The 27,120-nt window shown below is 37.8% G+C and overlaps 1 protein-coding gene across 4 annotated transcripts in view; it reads right to left on the reverse strand.

The window, feature by feature from the left end:
- Positions 1 to 27,120, reverse strand: part of LOC119656513 (MICAL-like protein 1) — a 322,282-nt gene that overhangs the window by 53,028 nt on the left and 242,134 nt on the right. For all 4 annotated transcript variants that reach the window (XM_038062849.1, XM_038062848.1, XM_038062850.1 and 1 more), the window contains one exon: positions 21,703 to 21,782. In XM_038062849.1, coding sequence (XP_037918777.1) covers positions 21,703 to 21,782 — 80 coding nt within the window. The remainder of the gene's footprint in view (positions 1 to 21,702; positions 21,783 to 27,120) is intronic.

The raw sequence follows: 27,120 nt of genomic DNA on the forward strand, positions 1-27,120 counted from the left end.
CAACCAACCGTGTGAGAGAAGTCGGCACTGCAAAGTCGGAAAGCCGGAAGTTGGACGCTTCACGTACGAAAGGTTTTGCATATTTCTTATATAAAGACATTTGTCATGTGCGTTTGTCCCATTAGTACGTAGAACGTAATATATGGATATATATGTGAGAATGGCAGTCTTCTGATTTTTTTCAGATTTTTCGATTAGGTAATTTTTGGAGAATGAGTCCCGTAAAGAAATAATCACTTTCGAACCCCCGCACTCCCCACCTTTCCTACAAATGTTAAAACTAAAACTAGCTTCGGAAAGTACTAATCGAGACCTTTTAATTTTATTAGTACCACATACTAACATACTGCATAGTGGTTTTTAAATTAGGCAATTTATGAGTGTCCGGCAAAAAGTATTTTTCGGAATACAGCTGGATTCTCTTCGATGCAAATGCAAAGATGAAGACTCCGAAGCCTTTTAGAAAACCCAGCAAAATGAATGGAAAAACAATAAATTCTAATATCAAGCGGGAAATCAAACGTAGATACCCTAGAGAATGTTGTGAATGCTACTTGGAGGGCTCCAAGAGATACAGTAAGAGAGCTCTGTCAGTGATTGACTGAAGACCCCTTTGAATTGGCTAGGAAGATCTTCAACATCTCCTAAAAGGTATGCTTGCCAATAGGAGATCCTGGTTGGACTTATGACGAAAGGAGCCGTTGGACAAGAAACTGAAAATTTTAATGAACATGAATGCAAGCTGCAGTGCAGACATTTCATTTAAAGAAATGCGGTCAGTATTCCCATCGCTAGAAAGGATCTTTGGAGGCAGTATTTGATTCAATTATGTTCGACAATCCAGAATTTACAGGCGAAGCCACGGACCAGCGAGAGACTTTAAATTTACTGGCGCATATTAAATATGTTATGTTAGACAGATCAGAAATGGATTACGAATAAGAAGATTCCAGCATGTGTATCTGAACGGAAGGCTAACTGAAACAAACCTCTTTGAAATGGCGGGTACGACTGGCTACCTTCCTAGCCAAAGAAAGAGTTTTTAACAATATAAACATTGAGCCTGTTGGAAAGGCACTAAAAAACTTTCACATATAATAATATTTGTGTTTCGAACCAGGATATTTGCTGCAAGGCTGAGAAACAAAGCAAAATTTAAAGGGATAGTTACGCTTGACATAAATGTATAGCATAACATAGCACATATTGGTGATATCAATATGACAATTACATAACAACGGGAAAAGTAGAAGCTATGAACATCTGTTCATAACAGTTCTAAAGAGGTTCAACAGTTTCCGTCTTTTGTCGGACTGAAACAAATTGTGTTAAGCTCAAAAGAAGAAACCCCAGAGGGAGATAGTACAGCTGGAAAACTGTGTTATGTGTTTAAAAGTAATTCCACTCTACGTTCCACATCTTTTTGAAATTTACTTGTGAGACAACTTATTCCTGGTATACTAGAAAATTATGATGGTCTTGTGTGATATCAAGCAAGAAAACTTGAACGATTATGACGTTATGAAACAGGTCGTATTTCGATATTGGCTGCGAAACGGAGGAATAATGTCCTGAAAACTGCAAACCACAAGCGAGAGAGGATTTATCCATAAAAACTGATTAAGTGAAGAATTTGAAATGAATCGTGATAGTCTCCTAAATCTAACATCTAGGCTTGAAAATTCATTTATTTCCAAAAAGCTAATAATAATACATTTTACGTCCTCCCTCAGTGGAATATTGTCAGCTCACTCTAAGAGCACAACATAAGCTTTATATAGGACTTGATACTGGTAAATTTAGTGAAAAATCTATTATTAATAACGAAGTTATTGTCGGTCAAAATTGTCCTTTCCTTACGAACTAATTACACCCTAAGGCATTATCGTTATTAGTATCACATTAAGGTAGTCATCCCGTCTAAAAGCTGTTTTTTTCGCTTCCTTTAGAAACTTTTTGTGAAAAACTGGATAAAGATACAAATACAAATTTTTCACCATCCATTTATTAATATCTTGAGCATGCGTAGCCCGATAGGATAGTTCATTATTGAAATACAGAGCAATTTATATATCCATCTCGAAAAAAAGGTATTTTTCTGCTGCCACACTAGAGGGCGCTGCGACCATCTTAAAGAAAACAAATAAACGGCATTTTAACGTGCGGGCTTAGCTACAGTCCGCAAACTAGGATTATTAAAAAATATTAAAAACAAAATTTTTGCCGCCGTGTTAAACTTTCTTTTGTGAATTTTGGTGTTTTTTCAAGGCTTCTTTAATGAATAAAAAAAAACCGAATGAATCGCAATTATGCTAGTTAGCGGACCGTAGAAATGTGTTCTGAATAAGTCATGAAATTTTCGAAGAATTTCGTTGGGTAGATTTTGGGCTATGGTGGCAGCAGGTTTTCAATATGCAGTTTCGAGAAAAACGCATTTAAAAAATAGAATGCGATTTTTAGCCATAAAATCTTAACTGGCCATTAATCTGCTATACCTAGTCCATAAAGTTTAGATTTCTTCAAGAAACACATGTACAGCCTTGGCTTCCTTTTAGCGAAGTCATTCGAATTTGAACCGATAAATACGCGCTTTATTACCGCGATTTAAATAAATCTGGCATACGACTTATTACGTGTTTAACACTATAACACTTTCCGAACGACTCCGAATATCAAAAAATCACTTTGCCCATATATTCTACACTGTCTCTAGATACAATCGATGCAAAAAAAAAATTCGATTCCGCGGATCCGAAACACGGGATGACCCCCTTAAAGTGAACAATGTAACGTACCAAAGCCTCATTATATAACGAGTGACATCACTGGAAAATCATTCTAAACCTCCGGTCTTGAGGAATACTGCCTAACAGAATTGAATTACATATACAGGATCCTTCCTGCACCCAGAGTCCAAATAAAGAAAACAACAAAACCTTTCATACTTGAACCACCCAGCCTCAGAAAATTTTGAAAGGCATTCAGCAACCTTTTTTGCAATAAAGTCAATAATAGGGAAGCGATCGTGAATGGTTTCTATCAATCTGTTTCAGAATTTGTCCAAACGCTAGGTATCACCGTAATTAACGTAATCAGATGACGCAACAATTCAGTTGGATTTGAGCCTTGGAGCGTGTTAGAGCACTTCATTCAAGACCGTAACGAGAACATACTAAAAGCTTTATTTCAATAAAACATGTAAATAACACATAAATCTGAAATACAAACTCAAAAACCGCTGTAATGAAACAAATTTCACTAAGCTATCTACCTGCACACCAGGTAAACTGGTGATTTTTTGGTTTTGTATCCATCTATTTTGAAGACGTTTACGCGCATTGAAATTACTGAAAGCTTATTTTACGTCAAGCTTTTGGTGTGTGTATTGGATTAAAGATACTTTCTAAAAGCAATGGCTGAGTAAAGTCTATGGATCTCTAACAATTTTAAAAGTTTATAAGATTAGTCAGCAACATTTGCAAATTAAACTCTTGATGAAGAGCTGACCGTGAAAATATGTTTTGATAGTTTTTCTGTTGTTCAAAGCTACAAAAGTAGGACCACTTCAAAGTCGTCTTCAGTTTGTCATTCTTGCTTGAGTTAGATAATATATCTTTTAAAAAAAATTATATATCTAGAATCTGACAGTGGAAAGATGAACACTTGTGAAACCACGGACTGCCATATATAGCCAGTCTTGAAACTGTTTTTCCGTCGAAACATATCCGCAATTTGTCATCAAGATTTTTTATGAACGCCCAAATATAGTTATTCATCTTAAATTCCCCCCATATTTATGGGACAGAGGTACATGAATATTTATGTAAATGTAGTTTTTGGATTGAATATTTCCAGACCACAATTTTGAGGTTTTGCTACTGATTGAAATCTAACACCGGGGTAAGTTAAGATAAGGACAATTCTGAGGATTATATTTCACTGCACAAGAATTTTCCTTGGATTTTTAATTCATTACCAACCACTGGGATAGGATTGATGTGAGGTAGGTCAATCAGATAAAAAAAACAATTAAAAAGACAAGAGATATGTATATACCAGTAAGAGACGCACAAATCTCTGATTTGTCTGGAAAGCATATCTTAAAATCATTGAGAACGGAGTGTGTTTTTCAGCCAATCTTTAAATGTATGTAAATCAGTAAAAGATTTTCCATTTTTGGTTCAATTTTTTTTCTTGGATAACTGTATATTCGGTAGTCCGTGTACCGTTTGTTTCCTTCTTCAGTGCGGGATCTTGTGGTAATCAAATAAAAAAATTTGAGTTAAAAACGGAAAATTCTTCTATTGATTTACGTAGCTTAAAACTAACTACCCAATTCCTTTCATAAATTTAAAGAATTAACCAAATGAAATTCTGAGACTGTTATACAAGACCATCTTAGTATTAATGGCTTGTTTCCATTTATGATGAAGCTCTGTATGAATATTTAGCGTTTTCCAACTTCTCTTATAGCTCAATCTTTTTCAACTACTGAAAATATGTAATGAGATGATAATATGTGGTCAAAAAAAAACATGTCTTGCTGCGATTTTAGCTGACTACACCCTATAAGCAGCCGCTTCTTGGAATAAGCCAAACTAACACCATTCTAATCATCAAACATGAAATCTGAAATTAATCTTTGGAGAGAAATCTGAAGAGAGAAATCTCTGAATGTACAATACAAAGGAATCATATAATCAGTGGGTAGCATAGGGTAAGAATGGACGGCGGTATCTTCTTTTAAGCCAAAAATCCAGCCCCGCTACGCGCAATCTGAGTAAAGGGTTTCTTCACAAAATCATCAAATTGAAGTTCTGCAAATTGGAAATTAAATTGATATTTAGCATGGCCCCCAACCAGAGCCTGAATCAAGGCCCAAATACGCAATCAACGAAGCAAAAACCGATCTGGATATGAACAGTACAAAGAAGCACTACGAGCGGCTGTGTAAGGAAGCTGATGGCGGGGCCACTGGGTGATGGCCAAAATCGAAGACTAATGCTACGCGCCCATTACTTGCCCTACCTTGCAACAAGTGATAGTGACGAACTTTTTCCCACAAAATTTGAATACCGCTAGCCTTCCTATTATCCAAGTGGATCCCGTCGAAATTCCAATGGTAAGCGAGGAAGAAGTCCTGGAGGCTGCAAAGCAAATAGTATAAAATAAGGCTCCTCGCTTAGATAGTATCCCCAAAAAGCGTTCAGTAATGAATATTGCGCCAAATACGCTTGCCGATGTATTTGCTGCATGTCTTAAGGAAGGAGAATTTCCCACATCTGGGGCATATAGTACCGGAAAACTGCTGGCGAGAATACTACCGAATACAAGTGGCCCAAGATCTAACCGTCACCTTCTTATTTCGAGGGTGGTCAGATCGATCTTACTATATGCAGCCCCAGTCTGGGTGGATGTACTAGAAAAGAATGTAAAAAGAAGGAAAATAGAAGCCACATATCGCCTAACTACACTCCGAACATGTCGCGCTATCGAACAATATCAAACGAAACAGCCTACGTAATAGCAGGTGATGATCCCAATTGATATTCTGGCGAGAGAGAGATGCATCGACTGACATATACATGGCTATACTATGTATATTTATCCTTTTCACAGTAGATTCTGCGTCTACATTCTGCGAATGCGTTATTGTCACTCATTTGTAATGCGGTTTGACACATCCTCTTTTGGTACCTCTGTCTACCTCTATCAAAATAGTATCCCGGAAACCACTTGTATTAGGATGTACTCTATTTCTTTATGCCTTCGTTTTTTTTAAAAGGACCATTATTTTTTCGTTTTGTTTCTCAAAATTTTAAATTTAGATTTTACGAGGTACCGCTCAAGTTGCTGCTTGGTAAAATTTCCTGCTTGATTTAGAATATCATTCTTACACGCAGGCATTTGATAGCTTTTTATATAGGTTTGACCGTTCTCTCTATTCAACTGATTCTACGTGGATGTGCCTCTCATTTTCAAAAAAAAAATCAGGGCTTCTGAATTCGCTGCTTTCTCTGTCGGTTCTGTGTAGATATTTAAGTTTTAGCAATTGATAATTCAGCCTTCACAGGCCGGAGACTTTCTCGATTATTGATTCACATTCTTCGCCAGCTTTTTGTAACCTTTTTATGGGAGCGAGTCATTTTATTTTGCCAAATTTCATTTCGTTTGGTTTCTTTCTCATTAGTCATCATGCTCTTGCTTGCTCATGATAACCACTCTAAATATGTGGTAGGATCGGTGACAACAAGGCCCCGGGTTTGGATGGCATCCCCAACCGAGCTTTGAAACTGGCAGTGAAGACTAGGCCCGACCTTTTCGGATACTTAGCGAATTTGGTGGAAAATTACCTCTCAGAGAAAACTCTCTGGTACGGGACGGATGAGGGCCTTAGAGAGTATATTGTCACAGCCGGGGTACCACAGGGAACGGTACTTGGCCCCTGTTGTGGAATATCATGTATAATGGGGTGCTTACTCTTCCCGTCCCAGAGGGGACCTACGATTGCCGGCTTTGCTAATGGCCTAGCTGTGGTTGTTTCAGCAAAATACCCAGGAGATGTGGAAGTCTACGAGTGGGAACAGTGGGAGCGATAAAGTCGTGGCTAGAAAGGGCCAGCTGACCTTGCCAGACGCAAAAACGAAAGCGGTCTTAATATCAAAATAGGAAAATAACACTGTGAAAGTGGAGGTCGGTGGATATACAAATCAATAAATCAAAGCCGACTATCAAATACCTGGGGGTAATAATTGACACCAAGTTGAGCTTTCGGGAACACCTAGAATATGCATATCAAAAGGCAACCAGTGCCACCACAGCACTCGTAAAAATGTTGTAAAATATTGGTGGGCCGAAACACTGCCGGAGGTTGCTTTAGCCGGAGTGGTGCGCTTCATTCTGCTCTACTCGTTGCTTGAGCGAACAGGGGCGCTTGCAAACTCAGAGAAAGCAGCAGATGAACTATATCAGATGAGGCAGTATTGGTAAAGGTAGGCATGATCTCTGTCGACATTCTGGCTAAAGAAATGAATGTACTGTAGCATACAAAACGTATGGAGGGCCACGCAGAGCGTAGGAATGCGGCAAGGTCAGAGTCGCATGATCTCCTGCAGTGCACTGTTGGGAAGAGTCTACGAAAGGTCGGTGGGTGCACAGGCTAATTCCCAACATTAGGGTGCGGCTTGAGCGGAAACATGGGGAGACCAACTACCACATTACCCACTTCTTTACGGGCCACGGTGGTTACTACATGCAGTATCTGCCCCGCTTTGGGTTGGATGATTCTCCGAATTCAGAGCATGTGATGTTTCACTGCCCAAAATTTGCAACGGAGAGGAGGAACATAAACCAGGTGCTGGGCAAGAGCGTGACCCCGGAGAGCTTGGTTGCGGAGATGCTGAAGTCCGAGGAGAAGTGGCATACGATTTGCTCCGCAATCAGGCAAATGCAGGAGGAGTTGCTGAAGGAATAAAGAAGAAGGAAAGCCGCAAATAAGAGAAGGACGAGTGCCTAAGGAGAAACTTACCCCGCGAAGTAATACCCAAATGGTGTCCTCGCGGGGCTGGGGCTGGAGAGACCGGGGGTGGTTTTTAGTGGGTGCGAATCCAACATGCGCCCCCTGTAGCTCAGACGTTCGGGCGATGGAGCAGGGGCGGACGTATCTTTCCAAGATTTTCTACCTTCGTGTACGAACAAAAAAAATAGGCACAGCATCTAACGCAATGTTATATAACTAAAATTAATAACACTTGACGATTATTAATTTAATATATTTTATTGATCTTAATCATCGTACAGATTCAACTAGACTCCCCCTCGTACAGTTCCAACTAGACTCGTAGTTATTTATTTAATATATTTTATTGATCTTCATCCTTCCACAGTTGCAACTCGACTCCCCGTTTCTAATCCTTAGTGCTACCTTAAATACCTATGATGCTCGCTCGTTTGTGCATCCGTTATGCAGGTGCACTTAATAATGTTTATGATTCTATTGGTTTGTGCATCCGTTATGCAGGTGCACTTAATAATGTTTATGATTCTATTGGTTTGTGCATTCGTTATGCAGGTGCACTTAATAATGTTCATGATTCTATTAGTTTGTGCATCCGTTATGCAGGTGCACTTAATAATGTTTATGATTCTATTAGTTTGTGCATCCGTTATGCAGGTGCACTCAATAATGTTTACAATGTTTGGGAATTAACTGTAAATGGGATATCTCCCTTGGCGACCCAAGCGGATATTTAACCTCTCCCCTATTTAACTTGAAATTCTCCGGAATTTTACTGGATTGCGAGCTTTTTACAACAATTTTCAATTTTTTTGTGTCCATGATATAGGGTAAGTATTATGATAAATAGTATTAACAGAAATGCGCTTACAATTGAACCAGATAGGTAATTTATATTTTTATGAAATTTTAAAATATTGATATGTTCCAAGTTTCTCTTATTTTCTAAAAGAACCTGTCAATAAATTTTACATTTGTTTTACCAAAGGTTTGATTTAGTATCTGGATTGTACAGTTATTGATGTTGATTAAATAGTTACCATTTAGGTGTATGTTTCTGTCGTCACAATAATTAACAATATTAGTTTGTTTAAGATTCTTACAGATTATAGTGTTATCATCAACCTTCACAATTTCTGTTCCATTATTTTCTACAAGTACGCACTTATTTCTTGTAATACTCTTACTCAAGGGTTTCAACTCCCTTTCATAATTCAATTTTTCATCATAAACATATTTTGTTGCATTTATTTCTATAAAATACTGATCTTCTAACATTGCTTGTACATTATTCGTAGTGGGTAACGATGTAATTAATTTGTACTTTTCAATTTTGTAAGAATTTGGAATTTTAAGGGCCAAAATTATTGTGTTTTCCTTATACTTCAGTAGTCCGGTTCGTACGTTTTTGAGTTTATAAAAGTCCAGTTTAGTCGTCAAAATTTCGGTTGCTGTTAGCATACTAGAGTGAATCAATCCATGTTTCATCATTGCTATGTTGTCAATAATCTGATTTAACTTCTCTTCCAAAATTCGGAGTTTTAAAATTTGGTCTGTTTTCAGTTGGTTTTTTACTAATAATTTTTTTCGTTTTCTGTAAGTTGTTGAAAGGTTTTACTAATTGCGTTTCGGTCAGACTCTATCAAATTTTTAAGGTATTTAATCGAGTTATTAAAATGAGAATTGAGTTCAATTTATTTATTAAGGTTTTGAACTGCATTTTCACAATTCTCTTCTATTAGTTGGATATGTTCTACTATTTCCTGTCTATCTGTGGTGTTGCTAATAGTAGAAGTTGCAGTGCAACTACCCAAACTGAGGTCATCACCTGCAAATTTACGAGGACGTTTTATATTAATGGGATGTTCTCTACCTAATACTTTAATCCTATATCTCGGTTCGTTCTTATAGTAATTACGTTTATAGTTCTTAACTGGAATAATTCTCCTAGTCTCCCTATAATCTTCTCTTTTCTTATTAAGCTTATTTATATATTTATTCTTGTACTCCTTCAAAGTCTTTTCAAGCATTGCAGGATCAGCCCGTACTGCTTGATTCGGAGTCATTTTGATAGAAGAGTGATATCTATCGTTATAATTACTTACTGCCCTATGTATTTTCTGTAATAAAGTTAGATCTAATTTCCTCATAGATACTAGTTTTTCCTGTAATGTTGAGTGAAACCTTTCGATATCACTATTCCCTGTATGGGTATTAGGTTTCGTGAAATGTAATGCTATACCTTGCTCTCTAAAGAAGTCCTTGATATTAATACTGGCGAACTCATTATCGGTAATAATCTTCTGCGGTTTACCAAATTTAGAGAAGTGTTCTTCCAACACTTCGATCTTCCTATTCCAATTTCTATTTTGCAAATGATAAATATAAGCTTTTTTCGTCAGCTTATCAATTAGCGTTAGAAATGCCTGCTTCATGAAATAGTATATATCCATATGCAAAATTTCGTTTATACTAGTGGGAGTTTCACTAATTTTGTATTTAACTCTGAAAGGCTTACGTTCGTATTTGGTTTCCAAACACGTTTTACAATTATTAATAACTTTGATTATCTCCTCGACTAACTTCGGGTAATACAATTTATTTTTTAGACTATTAAAGGTTTCTATAATCCCACTGTGCATACTCTCAACTGTGTGATATAAGGATATCTGTCTATGGATTTCCTCTGCTGTTTTTATTTCTCTAGCCCTCATTGTAGCTTTGATAAACTTTATGTTCCTATCGTCTCCAAATAGTTCGATTAATACTTGCTGAATTTTATTAAACTGATGGTATGAAAGTTCGGTGTAGATTCCTGTTATACCTGGTCGAATATACCTTCTTAAAAGGTCAACCCAATGGTCCCTATCCCTAGTCATATCCATATATATTATTCTACGGTTATGCAATATTTCTATTTCCTGATCTACGTCATATGTTAGTATTAACTGCGTTTTATATTTATTTACTATGGTCTCTTTAATAGGAATGTGATCCAACTGTTGTTCATCTTGTGAATGAACTGTAGCGTTATCTGACAAATCATTGATCGATTGGTTATCAGTGGAATTTTCTTTTTGATTAGTGGCTTCTGGAATGCGACTCAAGAAGTCTGCAACCTTGTTTTCCTTACCTTTGATATACTCTATATCAAACTGATACTCTTGTAGTTTCAGTAACCACCGTTGATTACGTTGACTAAATTCTTTCAATAAGTTTTCCATTTCACTTTTTTCTTCTTTATTTAAATGACTTAAGTCAACTTTCCCTTGTTCGGCATTAAGTTCAAAGCACTTGAGATTTTCTTCATTTTCTGAAGAATCTAAAGATATTTTACTACCATTATTTAGGATGAGACATTTATTCTCAAAATTGAAGATTTTCACAATTTTGGATAATATGTCCATTCCGATTAAAAAGTCATACGACTTCCCTAATAAATCCCTCTTATACCATTTGATTCCACCTTTTGGATCAAAGTTAAATTCTGTTGGAATATTTGTAATTACTCGTTCAACGCTTTCCGTGGTTGTATGGTTTATAGTCTGCAAACGGATGTTAGTCCTATCGAAGATTTTAAACTTGCTACAATCTACTCTAGCAGAGTTCACAATGCTCATTGTTGAACCTGTATCTATCAAGCACTTGTACAGTTTATTATCAATGGTAAGATTAGCAAAGATTTTGTTTCCGAGGCCTAATTCATAAAAAAATTCTGGTTCAATATTATGAACCTCCTCGTTTACTGAATTAGACCCGGGTGATGGGTCATTTCTATTTTGGTTTGATCTTCTATGGGTCACGGTACCTATCTCCATAGGTTTAGGTGGTGATCGCCTAACCTGGTCAGAACGATTCCAGGAATGTTGTCTATGTTGAGTAGGATTATTATTACTTCTAAACCCAGAATCTCGGAAGTCATTTAGTCGAGAATTTTGTCGATCTTGCCAAAAATGTCCCGAGCTACGTCTGTATTGATTTGATTCTACCCTATTTGGTCTACCAAGATTTGAATTGTATTGTCCATGATTACCGGATTGTTTCTGTCTATTGTCCTGTTTATTATGGTGTTTTCTATAGTCCTGACTGTTATAATTCTTTCTTTCATGATATAGTGTTTCTCGGTCTAAATTATCTTGATCGTAGCCCACGTACGAGTATAAAATTTCTTTTACTTCATGTAAATCAAACAAATTTCTTATATCACGTGACAAATTACCACTAACTATTTGCTTAATTCTATTCACTAATAATGCGTAGAAAGTTTGGCGAGTTTCCGCTGTATTCGATTCATAAGTGGCGAATGTATTGATTTCTTCTATAATATATTCAATTTTAGAGTTAAGATCGGAGATAGAACATACTTTGAGTTGCGTTATTCTTTTCGAAAGGTCCTTGTAGTTCGTAGATGGTCGAAAATGTTGTTTGAGTAAATTTCTAGCCGACTCCCAGTTTTCCGGACGATTATTTAACAAAAGTTCCTTTGCCGCTCCTGTAATTTTTATGTTATAAATTACCTGCCAGGCTTCTTCCCGTGATTCCTCATCAATAGCACTAAGATGACCACCAACGGTTGTTAGAAACTGCGTTAGCTGCTTCCTGTCTCCCGAAAACTCTTTTATGTAGGCAATTTGTTTTATTATTGTTTCTGCTCGATTTGGCCGTTGCAAATTAGCTAAATTCTCCAAAGCTGCTATCAATCGTTGCGTTAATACGTTATCCATTTCGGCTTGAAGGATGCGTCGATGGTAAATAGCTAGTCTGTCTCTACGTTGAGTCTTGAGGTGAGTCTATTTCACTGCACTTTTATATTAGATTTTTTTTTTTTTATTGCTAGGATTCCAAACCAGCCTCAGAATGTGTTTTAAGACGGATTTATGCTTGTTACTCCGCCTCCTAGCTTTGTATTTATTTTAGTTAATATATTTTTTTTTTATATTATTAAACGAATCGCGACACTTGATTTTTTTGGTTAAAACAACTTTGTTTCTAAAAAATTGCGCCGGTTCTTGAACGAATTTAAAGCACGTAACTTCGCGTATCATTGGATCCTGCTCGATGCATGGATCCTACCGACTGCGCCACTAAAATTAATAACACTTGACGATTATTAATTTAATATATTTTATTGATCTTAATCATCGTACAGATTCAACTAGACTCCCCCTCGTACAGTTCCAACTAGACTCGTAGTTATTTATTTAATATATTTTATTGATCTTCATCCTTCCACAGTTGCAACTCGACTCCCCGTTTCTAATCCTTAGTGCTACCTTAAATACCTATGATGCTCGCTCGTTTGTGCATCCGTTATGCAGGTGCACTTAATAATGTTTATGATTCTATTGGTTTGTGCATCCGTTATGCAGGTGCACTTAATAATGTTTATGATTCTATTGGTTTGTGCATTCGTTATGCAGGTGCACTTAATAATGTTCATGATTCTATTAGTTTGTGCATCCGTTATGCAGGTGCACTTAATAATGTTTATGATTCTATTAGTTTGTGCATCCGTTATGCAGGTGCACTCAATAATGTTTACAATGTTTGGGAATTAACTGTAAATGGGATATCTCCCTTGGCGACCCAAGCGGATATTTAACCTATATACATGTATCAACGACGTCGGACTAAAACGGCGCATAATTATGAAATAGGAAGAGAATCAAGTGAAGTTATTGAAGAATCTGATATACATAATTTCTCGCAGGCGCGGCAAAGCCATGTTAATTTGCTTTTCGTCAATTAATCGCACTAGTTTGGTTCATAGACGAGGAGCAGCTTAAATACTTCTTAGCCTTTATTATTTTTCCATTTCTTTCCAACCTGGATTTTGTATCAAGTGACCCAGATTTCCTTCATACACGCAAGTTTCATCAAGTCATGTCTAATACAACAAAATTGCTTCAAATATGTAATTGGAAACCACACGCAATACTTTACTTTGCGGTCGACCAAATTAAGAATTTATTAAATTACCAGTTAATGCTGATTACGAGGCTTAGCCACTTATAAGCGTTTGTTTATCACAAGACTAAGCTCCCAAGCCTTCACTTTAGACCTTATCCATCAAAACATTGAAGAAATCTTAGTTTCGCAACAGCTAAATAGTTTTGTAACCAAATATAGCCACCACCACCTGAATCACATATGATCCCAGATCCCATGTGCACATAAACTCCATCCGCTGAGTGCATCACACAATTATGGTTATTAGAGAAATGCACCTACATCCATTACGGCTGCAGACCAAACATCGAGGAAGCTGAGTAGAGAGTGCAACTCGAGAAGATGCAATTATGATCACGTTACCCACAATATGCACTCAGGAGTGCACGATTTCAGGTAAACGTGTATGGCCGGCGTGTGGAATGAGTAAGTGGATTGGAGGAAAATTCAGAAATATGAGATCGATTTTGGTGTCATGATGATAGCAGTGACTTTTGAAAAAGTGACGGTTCGAAAGTAATCCCACTGCTATGGAGGAACAGCGAGGCAAATGATAAAGGCATTAGACAACAAGTAGCGCTCATAATGGTGTGAAAGAAAAGCATAAACATGTGAACACGGAGGTAAGTCTTGAAATGAAATGAAACCAAACATTTTCCCTGGAAATGCGATGGCCGAGAAGAAAGTTTTTCTCTGATTATGATTTTTAGAATATGGAAGGAGAGAGATATGTGGGGTGTGTGAATGATGTTGAACTAGAATTTGGATTTGTGTTAAACGCAGGTGAGAAATTTCACTGGTCTCTAAGTGGAAATGACCATACCTGCTGCATGTCTCTTGGGTATCACTGGAATGATATTTGATTAAAATAATAAAACTTGTTGTTTCTTTTTCGTTGGTGTGGGTATTTATTCTTGCAAATACCGATATTTCGGGAACCACTTGTTCCCTTCATCAAGAATAAATACCCACACCAACGAAAAAGAAACAACAAGTTTTATTATTTTAATTAATTAATCGTTGGAAACACCGCATAATTTCACTTTGATGATGATATTTGATTTTTAAGCGATTCGAGAACTAATAGGCACAAGCAGAAGAAATTAGAGCTTTCCAAAAGTAATATTCCCTTTGAACTGAAGATTAAAAATCCATAAGCAATATCGATTGTTAGATAACTCAAAATTAAGACTTATAGTTATAAAAGAAGGTGTGAAGTGTGATTTCTTTTGGTTTCTTGACACTGTAAGAAAACCATTATGGTGAGCTTATTGCAGAAGTCGTATTTACCACTTCGGAGTGGCTCGCTAGCTAATATTTTAAGTATTGAAATCTAAATGTGTTTCCTAATTCAATGTTTTTCCTTCTGTCTTCTTCACTAAACAAGGAAATAAGGCTTGATCGCGATAACTGGAGAGTTATCGGCGCGCATCCTACTGTTGCCAAGATAATGATCCTTGAACGAATCAAAGAACATCTCCAAAGGAGAATCAAGATTTCTACACTGAATCTTCCTATGTGGACTCCGTTCATCCTTAGCATCATTGTGGAAGGAGTAAAGGTCATGACTCCGGATTTGGACAGCGTGAACATTAAGAGCATCTGGAATACTTATGCAGGAGGTACTTTCCAATGAATTTAATAGCTATGAACTTATTACATGATCGCACAAAATGTTAAGCATTTGATCCACGATAATTTTTTTTCATTATTGGTGATGTCCTTTGTACTGCGTTATCTGGAGGTCACGAGTACTCCAATGGATCATGATATCTTTCCTCAAATACCTCCACCACATATTTTAGGTAGACGCTCGAGATCCGTTCATTGTACAGCTTTAGTTCTCGCCATTCAACCGGTGTACTGTCGTATAGCATAACCATCTTTTATACGTTTTATTAGATTAGCAGGTCAGTTCCTCCTTCATCGTAGGTTTATTTTGACTGAATATGTATATAGTGTATATAGTGTAAGTAGGAACAGCGGCATAGACGTTACTTTCATTTAAAGAGACTAGAACTATTTTTTTTAGCTTTTAACTCTACATCATACTTTACATAACTGATAGAGATTCATTGATTACCATCACTCTAATGGTAGCTGATTTATTGACTTTTACCTTTCTAGCAGAGCGCGATGTCTAGGTTATAAGTGAATCCCACCAGCGGCAGAGGGGCCATTGAGGGGTTCCTTCATTTTCACAGCCGTCCTTTTCCTCGAAAATTCGGATTGATTTTCCACATGATCGACTTGTTTTGAGTGCTGAGTATCATCTCCGGCTGCTCGAGTAAGCGAAAACAGAACCAAAAGATGGAGTATCTCCCTGCAGAGGCATCAGTGGCTGTGGTAAACCAGAAGGAAGACCTTCAAAAACTCTTTTAATGCACCCCGTGTAGGACAGATTTCCCATCCCTTTTGAGATTATCTTTTGTTTGTATTATTGACCTTGAAGGAAATACAGAGAGAAAACGGTTTGCGGGAAACAAAGAATTCAAGGATTGGGTATGCAATTCGTTTTGAAATACATAGAAGCAATCCTGTTCCTTTTTTGTAACTTGCAGTCTGTTTTGACTTTCATTTTTCATTTCATTTCATCCCCCTATTTCGAGAAATAATGCAGCTATCGTTGCAATAGTTTCAGGGTGCATTATAAAGAGTTTGCTTGTCAGCAGAGATTTAAATTAATTCATTCCACTGCGTGGATTTCGGTGTAGAATCTTTTGAGTTGTCTTGAGTGTTTGAATGAAAAAGGCTGATTGTTTCTTAATTACACAACCCTAGTATATTTGATCGCATATATCGATACTTCGGAAACCAATTCCTCCCTTCCTTAGAGCTTACAATCTGCTTACAAGCACTGGGGAAGGGAGCGACTGGCTCCAGAAAGATCGACATATGCGATCAAACACACTAGTGTTGCCCTTAATTAAAAAAGCAATCTGATTTTTGTATCCATTCCATTGCGTCAATTTTTGCAGCCTTACCCTTCAGGAGACCCTGTCGCAAGAGGCATTTTTTCAAAAGTTGGCTGCAATCCCACTTCTGTGAAGAAAAGTGCTGGTCACACCAATCTCTCAGCCACTTTAATAACAGCGATGCACGGATACGCTGAACCCAATATCAGGATTCAGTCGAATAAGTTGAAGCAGTGGTGGTGGTTTCCTACCAACTGCCTTGATAAGTGTTTTTTTAAAGCTGTCAGTATTGTTTGACTATGCGAACATATTTGAATGGTTCGAGCTAACTAGGTTTGTCGCAGACATTCTTCTGCTATCAACAGAATGCCATATATTCTCGCCTGTCATCATCAACGGCGCAACAACCGGTATCCGGTCCTTAATAAGGAATTCAAGGCATTCCGGTTTTGCGCCGAAGTCCACCAATTCGATATCCCTAAAATCTGTCTGGCGTCCTGACTTACGCCATCACTCCATTTCAGGCAGGATCTGCCTCGTCTTCTTCCTCGCCTGTATACGGCCGTAATTTTTCTTATGGGTTAAGCCAGTTATACTTTTGAGTTTTCCGGATATACCTCTAAGCCTTATACTCTATCGGTCCGTGGAGGTTGCTATGTAAATAATGTCAAATATGGTAGTAGGAGGCTGTCTTGCCACCACTCTTTTTTCGGCGGATACAACAAAGTATGTCTTCCCAAAAAGGAACCAGAAATCATCTAGTCCACGGGCATCGAAGCAAGCTTATGGAAGGAATTTCCAAATTCAATCTGCGGGTGTTCAATAGGTCGCTTCTGGAAGCCAATTCTTTGGATATTTCCGCCCTAGATTGGACTATTGTCAACGTCAAATCGAGTAGAATTTCCGATATAAAGAAAGTTATCAAATGTTTGGGTGAACTAAACCTTCGGGAAAAATCGGATGTATTGTGAGTTGTCGCGCAAATTGTATCAGGACAGGGTACCCCGATGTCATAGCCAGCAATGGGGTTGGAAACGAAGGTTCAGGGAGCAGAAGCGGGAGGGAGCAAAGTTTTGAAGTAGACGGAATGGGTGAATTTACGTTGCACTGTTTCAAGGACAACACGGAGGAGTACTCGACGATATTTTCCACGAAGGAGTTGAAGAAAGGCGACGATATAATATAAGTTTAAGGTCGTCGACATAGAGCAAGCAAGAGCACGTAAGGAGAGGGGAAGGTCATTGATAAAAAGGAAATGACAATAATAAAGGTTTAGTATAGAACGAGTGGGACGCCAGAGGAGGGAAAAGAAACGGGATGTGCAACCATCAAAAGACCCGCAGCTTGATTGGTTGGAAATGTAAGATACAAGCCATGAAACAAGTGATATAGGAATGCTGACAGTGTCGAAAGCTTTAGCAAAACAGAGTATATAGTATGCACTTCCTATCGTGAACTTCGACATTTGGCACGAAGCTGGTGAAGTCGAGCATGTTAAAGCAGGGATGTACATGGTAGGAGATAAAAGGTAGGCTACATCCACTAAGAGGAGAGAAGAAGAAAGAGGAAGGGGAACATGGACTGAGGAAAAGTACCAACAGGGTAAATGACAAGACAGTTGGGGAGAGTTAGCAAAGCATCCGGAGAATTTAATGAAAAGAGTAGAGAGCCAGGTGGGACTGCGAGAGTTTCGAATGTGAGACCAGAATGGTGTGAGGTTTCCGCACCCCAATGAGGTTTCAACAGTGGCCGCATATTCCTTTCTGGACTTAAGTATTGAAGGTTTTACCAAGGAACGAAGAGTTTTGAAAAGAAAACGGAGGCAGCATTGGTTTCAGAAGAGAAGAACTTCTTTCTAGGGAGAGTGGAGGGGAGCCCAGCGGATTGTTGCCAGTGCTGAGTTCAGACTTTCAAAATTTGCTTTACGAAAGTTAAACTTGCCAGGCTTGCGCACGGTAGGGTAGTAAAGTCGAGTGATCTAGACATCAAATTCAAAAGGAATATACTGGGCGTCAAGAGAAACGTAACCTTGAACGTTACTTTATGATTGCTACAGTTGGACCTCATTTCTTCTTACAAAAAACTCATCCAACTAGATCAAGCAAGTGCTCAAACCAATCGATGCATTGGTAAATTAAAGGTTATCAAAGTGCTCTTGATCATAGTTCACTTTCAGAAATCGCCATTTAGGAAATACTCTGAAGTGAACACCAAATCTGAATATAAGTCATGCTTGTTGCGGACTTTCGATAAAATGCACATCAGACCTTGAGTTTAAATCCGTTCGGTAATATAAGAATTCGAATTCACCCATTAGCATTCGCCTTTCGGCACATCGCTTTCGAAGAGTTCACTAATTTCCTTGCAAAAAGAATGCGCATTCACATCGATAGTATTTTAATTGTGGCCATGTTACGATTACGATGTGAGATAACTTAGTTGGGTAAGTATTATTCTCCTGATCTTTATGCCTCAGGTTCGAATCCTGATTATGGATGCTTGTGTTTGTTCCAATGCTGTGGGCAAAACATAGCCTCATAGCAAAAGAAAGACTGCGTGGGGGTCCTTGGTTTCATAAAAGAATACATAGGAGAGTTGTATCTACACATGTCGTTCTGTTTGCACCATATACCACCATGTTTAAAAAAAACTAGCTTTGAAAGCAATGTCTCTGGTGTCAAAAACTAAGTGATAAGAAGGGGAAATTCATCTGATTTCATTAGAAAGTCGATGTCGATGGTTCTTTGGCTAGTGCAGGCGGTATAATTATCCGCTATGGTACTACATAATGTAAAGCTAATACTCAATATTGATTAAGCGATAATAGCAAGGGGCTACTTTTCTGGTAAGCACCCATGGGGCGGCACGACATTCTATGATGGAATTAAGGATTGGTCTTGTTTTAAGCTTGTCTTGTTTCAAGCCAATGCGCCTAAAGCTAGCGGACTTATATGTCACAAGGCTTACAAACATAGGAACTCTTTTCATCATGGATGTATATCACGATTACTATCAGGAGGAGGGCAGCCTCCAGGATTATGATGGTAGTAGGGCCATAATATGAGGGATATGAAGTCGTGGCGATTGTGTTTACACAAAAGCGTACTACTACGGCTTTGGGTTCGACCACATATTATACTATAACCGAGACTTAGATACGGTCCCGTTTGTATATTGGTGTTAAGGGACTCTCATCTTTTAAAAATAGTTCTCTAGCATCTGGCGTTTATGTCCATCTCAGAAAGATGTACCTATTTACATCAACAGTTCACTATACTTCTTACGGGTCCACGGGAACTGCCGATTGTCAACTTGTGAATATAAGTAAAAGCTTTTTAAGATTTTATGTAAAATAAAACCTTATTTTATTTTTTGCAAACAAGGGATTTTGGAAGCCAGTTGTTCTTCAGTGCGTCTTCCGAATTCTAAAAAAATAAAAACTTCTTCTTCCTTTTTTTGATTATTTTTTTTTTTAATTTTTGGGAAAAATGTTAGGATATTCTGGGAAATAGTTGCTTCTTTCTTTAGTGCCAGACCTTCTCAAGAACTTCTTTTAGCCAAAAAGGACAGATTTTTACTTATACTTATACTTAGTATCTTTATCGCAGGGAGTATTTCATTTCATTTCGTGAAAGCAATCTAATTGGATTATTGCAGAAATATTACATAGATCCTACATTCCTTTGCATATAAAGGCCCATATAGAACCCTATGATTACATTACGTATGCATTAAAATCACTGTTGTGAATGCTAAGCATGTACGGCGATCTTTAATTTCATCCATACACTGATTAGAAACCCCCCGAAGAAAGACTCAAACGCTACTTATAGGTGAATATGTTCACCCTAAAAGGAAAAACAAATGGTGTTCAAAATGCGAGAAAGAAATGACAGATATGTTTTCCAGACCCACTCAAGGAGAGTTTATATCCATTAAACGCATATTGATGTTCAGATATAAAGGATATAATAAATTGTTGTGGTTTCACCAATGTATAAGCATTGTAAGGATAACTGCCTCTAATAGCTCTTAAGGTAATTGACAATAGTGGTCTGAACTGTTTTTTTCCTCCAATTTTTTTGAAGATGTTAATTATTCTTTTCAGTGATTATGAAATCCCACCCAGTTTGGATGCATGATTTTGAAAGAAATGTAAATTGGTAGCTTTGTACTGACGAAGGGGGAAAGTCGCCCCTGAAAAATATATATTTACGTTTAAAACCAAAACTTGTAGTTTGCAGGAAGCTACCCCTTGTCTATTAATTTTAGGCTGGACTACAAGTAGCAGACGAAAATCTAATCTCTAAGAAAATGTATTCAAAATACCTCATGCCAGCTACTGGCTTTTAGATGAATCTATTCTGACTTAGCATGCGAAGCTTTTTAGGTGCTCCCTAAACAATCTACAGCATTTTTTTAACTACTCGTATTGTTGGTTATTGTCATTTAGTTGATTCGAAGAGAATAGTTCGCCAATTTCAGGGTGTATTACCCTTTCTTGGACCTTTCAACAATAAATTTATTTAGCACAAAAATATCTTACTTCAACAAAGTAAGGATATCCTTGTGTATACATGAAATTGTGAAAATGTCGTCCTCAGTAAACAGCACTTGATGAGCTGTAACTTTTGTTGAACGAAGTCCACGATCCATAATTTTTTGTCGAAAAGAGAATAGATGCCTACAATAAACTCGGTGTAATGAAAAGATAATACTGTGGTATCTTGAATTCATGATTCTTTGCATAATTTGGTTGGAGAACTAAACAGTCTAACCAGTCTCAGATAACGCAGTCATATAGGTGCCGGGGCACATGGTATCTGTTTTAAATTAGTAAAATACGTTGACAGTTAAAAAATGAGATAGAAAGAGATTTCGTAAAATTTTGAATAAAGTATGTAAAATAACTTATACTGGTGTCACGTACCACACCCTATCTCCAATTATATTTTTCCCCAACCCATTTCAACATATCCACATACTTGGTATGAGGATTTACGTTTGCAATTCGTGGTTACATTTCTCTCTCTCCGAATCTTCACTGTATCTGATCATTTTCGTAACCAGCTCCTATTACATATTCGTAATAAATCCATTGGTTACACAATCTCGAATGGTTACTCAGTAAGATTTTAATTCATAATCGTTAGTACTTTGGTTGGTTAGAAAATGAAAACCGAGAAATACGAAAATACGAAAATCTGTTATAAAAGAGAAATGGAAAGCATGCAAGCAAGATAGAAGCCATTTATGAATATGATAATTTAAGCAGAAGCCAAGATGATTGATAGAAATGAGAAAAACGTTCAAAATACACACCTTAGCTGGCGGGCCAGGGGGCTTGCTAATAGGCGACTTTTCGGTTGTCGCCGACGTTCGCTTCAGTCTGTGAGATGAATCTGCAATGAGAGAAAAAAAAGAATTTCGCCTTGAATTTATTGCTCCAGAAAAACAGATACTGTAAAATCTGAAAAGATACTTTCTATATGAACCATAAATAATAATAATTCCATCTTTTGTCGGTGAAGACAAAAGTTTCGACATGGAGCTCATATTTTGTTTATATTTCTCATGGGCTTATAAATATTTCATATTGTTTCAAAGCTTAGTCAAATGAATATTGATAAGTGCTAATAAAATTAGTAATTCTTTGAGTTGCGTTTGGTTTTGCATTTCAAATAGATAACCTCCGAGTTTTTCCCAGCTTGAATGCCAAATTTCCTCTTGTCCACGCTCTAGGGGATATTGCAGCTAATTTGGCAATTGATTTATAGAATTGAAAGCGGATGCAAATATTATCGCCGGAAAATTTGTCGATAAATGCTACAAGATTTTAGATATGTTTTTACAATTTTTGGGTCTTTTGCTTTCACCTCAAATGAATTCAGTATGTTTTTGTCACTTCTTTCTTTCTAGAAGAAATACATTAACATAAACAATTCAAAAATCTTTAAAAGTTGTTTAAAAAAATTATTCAAAAAACAGTTTTTATTTTTTGGACATCTCAAGGTTACTTACTACCTTCGGAAATGATATAAACTGCTTGAATCCTTTACAGACCTAACTCATCACCTAACTGACTGCACTTGGTAATGAAAAGGGCTGGAAGCTTCAAGAGAATAGAAAAGCATCCTACGGGTTGTGTATCTGGGGAACTAGTTAGAAAGTAGGGAACCTTTATCCGCTTCTAAACGATACCGCAATTATACCACTAGCATCCGGAACAGATGATGTAGAAAGGATTAAAAGAGTCATACAGTGGGCTTTAAACGTTGCCTGTGGTTGGGACCTTAACAAAAAATGAATTCTTGCCACACCTGCACTAGAATTGCCTATCCTGACGACCGACGAAAGGATATAATAACTATAGAGATGATACAATACAAGAAACGATGGAACAACAGATATATGGTCATAGTGGGTAAAGTTTACTCAATGAACCGACTTTTTCATGCGGTGGATTACATTGAAGAGTGAGAGTTTGAAACAAATAATTTCATCATTTTCCGAGCAGGCGGCAGGTAACCATTGTATCGTAGAAACCGCAATGGAGATTTTGGCCTTCCTTAATATATAAACTATCCACTACCACTACCACTTTCTGATCAACACGTCCACGGGTCTTTGGCCCGTGCATCGACCAAGCTTTTTCATTAGATATTGTCTCGATGGTGATGGTCGCTTTCCAGGTACGACCCCCATATTACAGGACAGAGCAGATTGACGCAGATTTGATGTTGGTGTTGCGTTAGTAAAATTTCCGGCTTTTAGACAAAACTGTGAACATGGATTTAGCGCAGTTGATACGTCTATCGACATCAAGTTCAATTCCACCGTCATTTTCGCCTTCGATTTCCTTAGAGATTTTATCTCGGTTTGATAACAGTTATAGATAGTTTCTCCGGAACTCCTCTCCCGTGCAGAGTGTTTCAGATAAACTCCTTGTTCATGCTGTCGAAAGCTTTTTCAAAATCTGCAACCTGCATTGACAAAAGAATCCTAGTTATGCCAAACTGTTGTGAAGCACCTTCTCCAGAGACAATATTAGAAGTCTCGAGAAGTCTCTCCAGAACCGCAAGTTCTTTAAAACAACAGGTTCCCTGGTTGCCTACACTAATATATTATTTAGGCACCGTCGAGGCTTAACTTTATTTATTGTCGAAGCAGAAATTCAAAGGTCAATATCATATTCAATCATTGACGCGATGAGAATTAGTTGCTTCATTTCTCAACAACACATTTCGTAAAAACCACCGAAAAAGAAAAATAGCCATCTGACAGTTAAAGTTCCTCGGTATTGCAGATATGGAAGTTCTTACAAACGGGTCAGATATGGTAGGGTGGTTGGATTTATAGCTATTTTCGGAAAATCTGCGAACGATGAACGGTTAAACTGGTCTAAGATAGGAGGACCATATTTCAAACGGAAATTGACGTAAAGATTTGCTCAGTTGCACCATTTGAATCAATCTGTCCAGAAAGGCAAGTAAAACTGCCCTAATCTCGATATATGAAAATGGATCACTACAAAACAGACATCCTGAACTTAGAAAGGCTCTTAATCGGCGGCAAAAAGTCACTACGAAAGAAGACAAAGCTTCTTGAGGATAAGGACATGGGTGTTCCTGCACCTCCAGCAGGTGATAAATTCAGCGAGATCTCAATGAAGTTGGTTTCTTAAATAGGAATACTAACACGAACACTAGAAAAAAAAAGGACTTATGCACAAGCAGCAGCTGAACTTCTAACTACTATCATTTAAGTTTCCTCTAAGAATGGCAAAATATCAGAAGGACAATTCGCCATCCTGTGAAAATGCCAATGGAAAAAAAATGTTTCAGCATGGACCGCAAGGTTTAACATTCAAGGTTGTCGTGATGGGCTCCATCATTTGGAGTGCGCTGATGAGGCCCACCTTCAAGTGGCTTTAGTAAGCAATTTCAGCTATTAGTTCTGGTGGTCGGCATAAGTTCACCATCTGGAATATCGAGCTGAACGGGGCAGAGCATGTCAGATGTTGAATGTCCGATCCTCTAAGGAAGGGTGGGGGACCTCATCAGCATGCTTGGGGGCAGAAGTAGGGCATTAATCTCAAACATTGAAGAGAAAAATTAGTGAACGCTAAGAAGGATAAATCCGCAGATTTGAAGGGTTTCAGTTTGATGTTTAAACTGATTAAAAAGAGTCTAATGATCATCCAGGGAACCTCGATATGATTTTTCCTTTTTCCTTGGAGAGACTGAAATTTAATTATATACATCGGTGAGCTACATAGACCACTTTTATTTGAACAATGAAGAAGGATTATATTCTTAATTCATACAACACAGAGCCAATTATAACATATTCAAGGCGCTTTTCTACGACGAATTTGCGCGCGGAGGCTGGAATATACGAGTACATTAGCAGAGCCCCTGCATGCAGGTTCAGACTGATGTAGGGGCTAAATTGTAACTGTCGAAATTAACTCCACACCTTAAACGGAACAAGGAAGAAAAGGAAGCTAATTACGCGAACGACATAGCTAACAAATAGAAGCACCACATCGAAAGCAAAAGAATGCTTTGGGTAACGAAACAAAACTGAGGACATGGGCACTGCGGCAATCCAACGCGGCAATTTTCAGAAAAATCGATCGTATGGAAACCGAGAGTAAAGTGAGAAGGAGACCTGGTAACAACAGTAGGATTCGAACTAACCTTGCCTTACGTTTTCAAATAAATATACAAAAGGCTATGGTTATGTTAAAGAACATAAAGGTTGATGAAATGAATCTGGCATACTACCTCTTATTTTTGCTGCCAGCCAGGTCGACAAAGTTGTAGGCCTGCCTTATATCCTTCGGGTTTAAGAAACATGGCTTCGGTGAAACGAGATCTATGCCATTCGATCAAGCTGCGGCTATTTTAGAATATTATGTAGGTTGATGACACGGGGAAAAGTACGATAGTCGCCTCTTCTTACCGTTAACTGCCGACCCAACCTATCTCTCAAGATCTGTGAACGTATGCAGGATCAAGTGATGCCGAACTCTTACCATATTTGCTAGGGATTAGATTTTATCACTTCGGCTGATCTCATGACTGTAATAGAATCCTGCTCCTTAGGGGACTAAGAGCTCCTTTAACAATAGAATTTCAATTGGAAACTCACAACTGCACGCTTTTAGAAAAGACATCGTAATACCTGAGCCAAATGCGAAGCAAAAATTCTCTGGTAGAACTAAAAACTGCAAAAACGCAGAAAATCTTGCAGACGACTTCTGAATTTAGTTTGCGAAAGGGATAAGAATGGAGACTGGTTGAACCCCAGGAACTTAAAACGTGAATATAACAGGCTAGTAAGGAGTTTGGAACGAGACTTCTTTAGAAAATACTGTGACAATCTAAAAGGCGAAGAGGAGAGAGACTTCAAGGTTGCGCAGACTTCATGAACGGGACGACTAGCTGTCCTAGATAACCGAATGATACTTTCGTAAATTCGATAGTTCACTGGAAAACAGGCAATAGATCTCTTGAGGCGAAAATTAGCAATATCTGCAAAACCTTTCAAGAAAAAAGAGAAGCCATCCTCCGGGCATTTCAAAGTATCTCGTATTGATGGCATCTATCCAGCCATGTTTAAGGAGTGCATAAAGAACCCAGAGCGATTTCTAGAAAATATTTTTCTAGAAAGCTTTTCTACGCGCAACATACCTTCCTCTTGGCAGAAGGTTAAGGTAGTATGCAGTCCAAAGCTAGGTAAGGGTGGCAATTAAAACGCAAAGAACTCCAGGCAAATTGGTTTAACATCATCCTCGCTGAAATGTCTGGAAAGATTAGTTGAGTATCGCATTGATGAGAGGGCGCTAAAGTCATACCCTCTAAAAGAAAACCAACATCCGAGGAAAATCCTATGAATATGACCTTTACTGCTTAGTTATAGAGAAGAGGACGGAACTCTGAAAGCTGAGTACGTGATTGGGATATTCGCCAACATTGATTTTGTCCTTTTTCAAAATTTTTGTAGTACTGCAACAGAATATGATGATTTGACTTTATTTGATTTGATTCACAAATGTCCCGGAATCTGGTTGGTAGAAGATGTAAAGTTATTGTTAAACGCAAAGAAAACCTGGACGAACCAGAAAAATGAGGTCTCTTAACTAGACCAGACTAGAGCAGGCTTCTGAAGCAGAGGTCTACCTTCAAATAAAAAGTAGAAGTAGGCTTTTTATTTGGGACAATATTCAATGGATTTTGAGGCCGAAGTGAATGCCATCCTAACAGCAGCGATCTGGATGACTGACAAGTATCTGAAAGACAAACGCATCGTAATCTGCAACAATAGCCAAACAGCCGTTAAGCACTTCTTTGATCACCTCGCAAATCCTTGCGGAATATGTTTGTGGTGTAGAAGAATATGAAATCTCAAATGCCTTAGTAAAAAAAATGGATCGATTTTTGCTATGACGGGACTAGGACTAACAATTGGAGTGTCAGTAGCAGTGGCTAATGTACTGCCAGAAACTGACAACGAGTCTTCCATAAGGAATCGGAATACAACAAGACGATATGTATGCGTAGTCTATGGAATACTTCCTATTGAAGAGCCCCTCTTTGGATACGTGAGGCATCAGATTCTTGGTGCTGGTGTACTCCACGTGCAGTGAGTATCACACCCTCTAACAGAAATCCTGAGATACAATAATAAATTGGAGATATTTTGTTAGACGGAGGCATCAAGTGTACCTGAATG

The sequence above is a fragment of the Hermetia illucens genome, chromosome 5 (genome assembly GCF_905115235.1).
Source record: "Hermetia illucens chromosome 5, iHerIll2.2.curated.20191125, whole genome shotgun sequence".
Taxonomy (NCBI): Eukaryota; Metazoa; Arthropoda; class Insecta; order Diptera; family Stratiomyidae; genus Hermetia; species Hermetia illucens.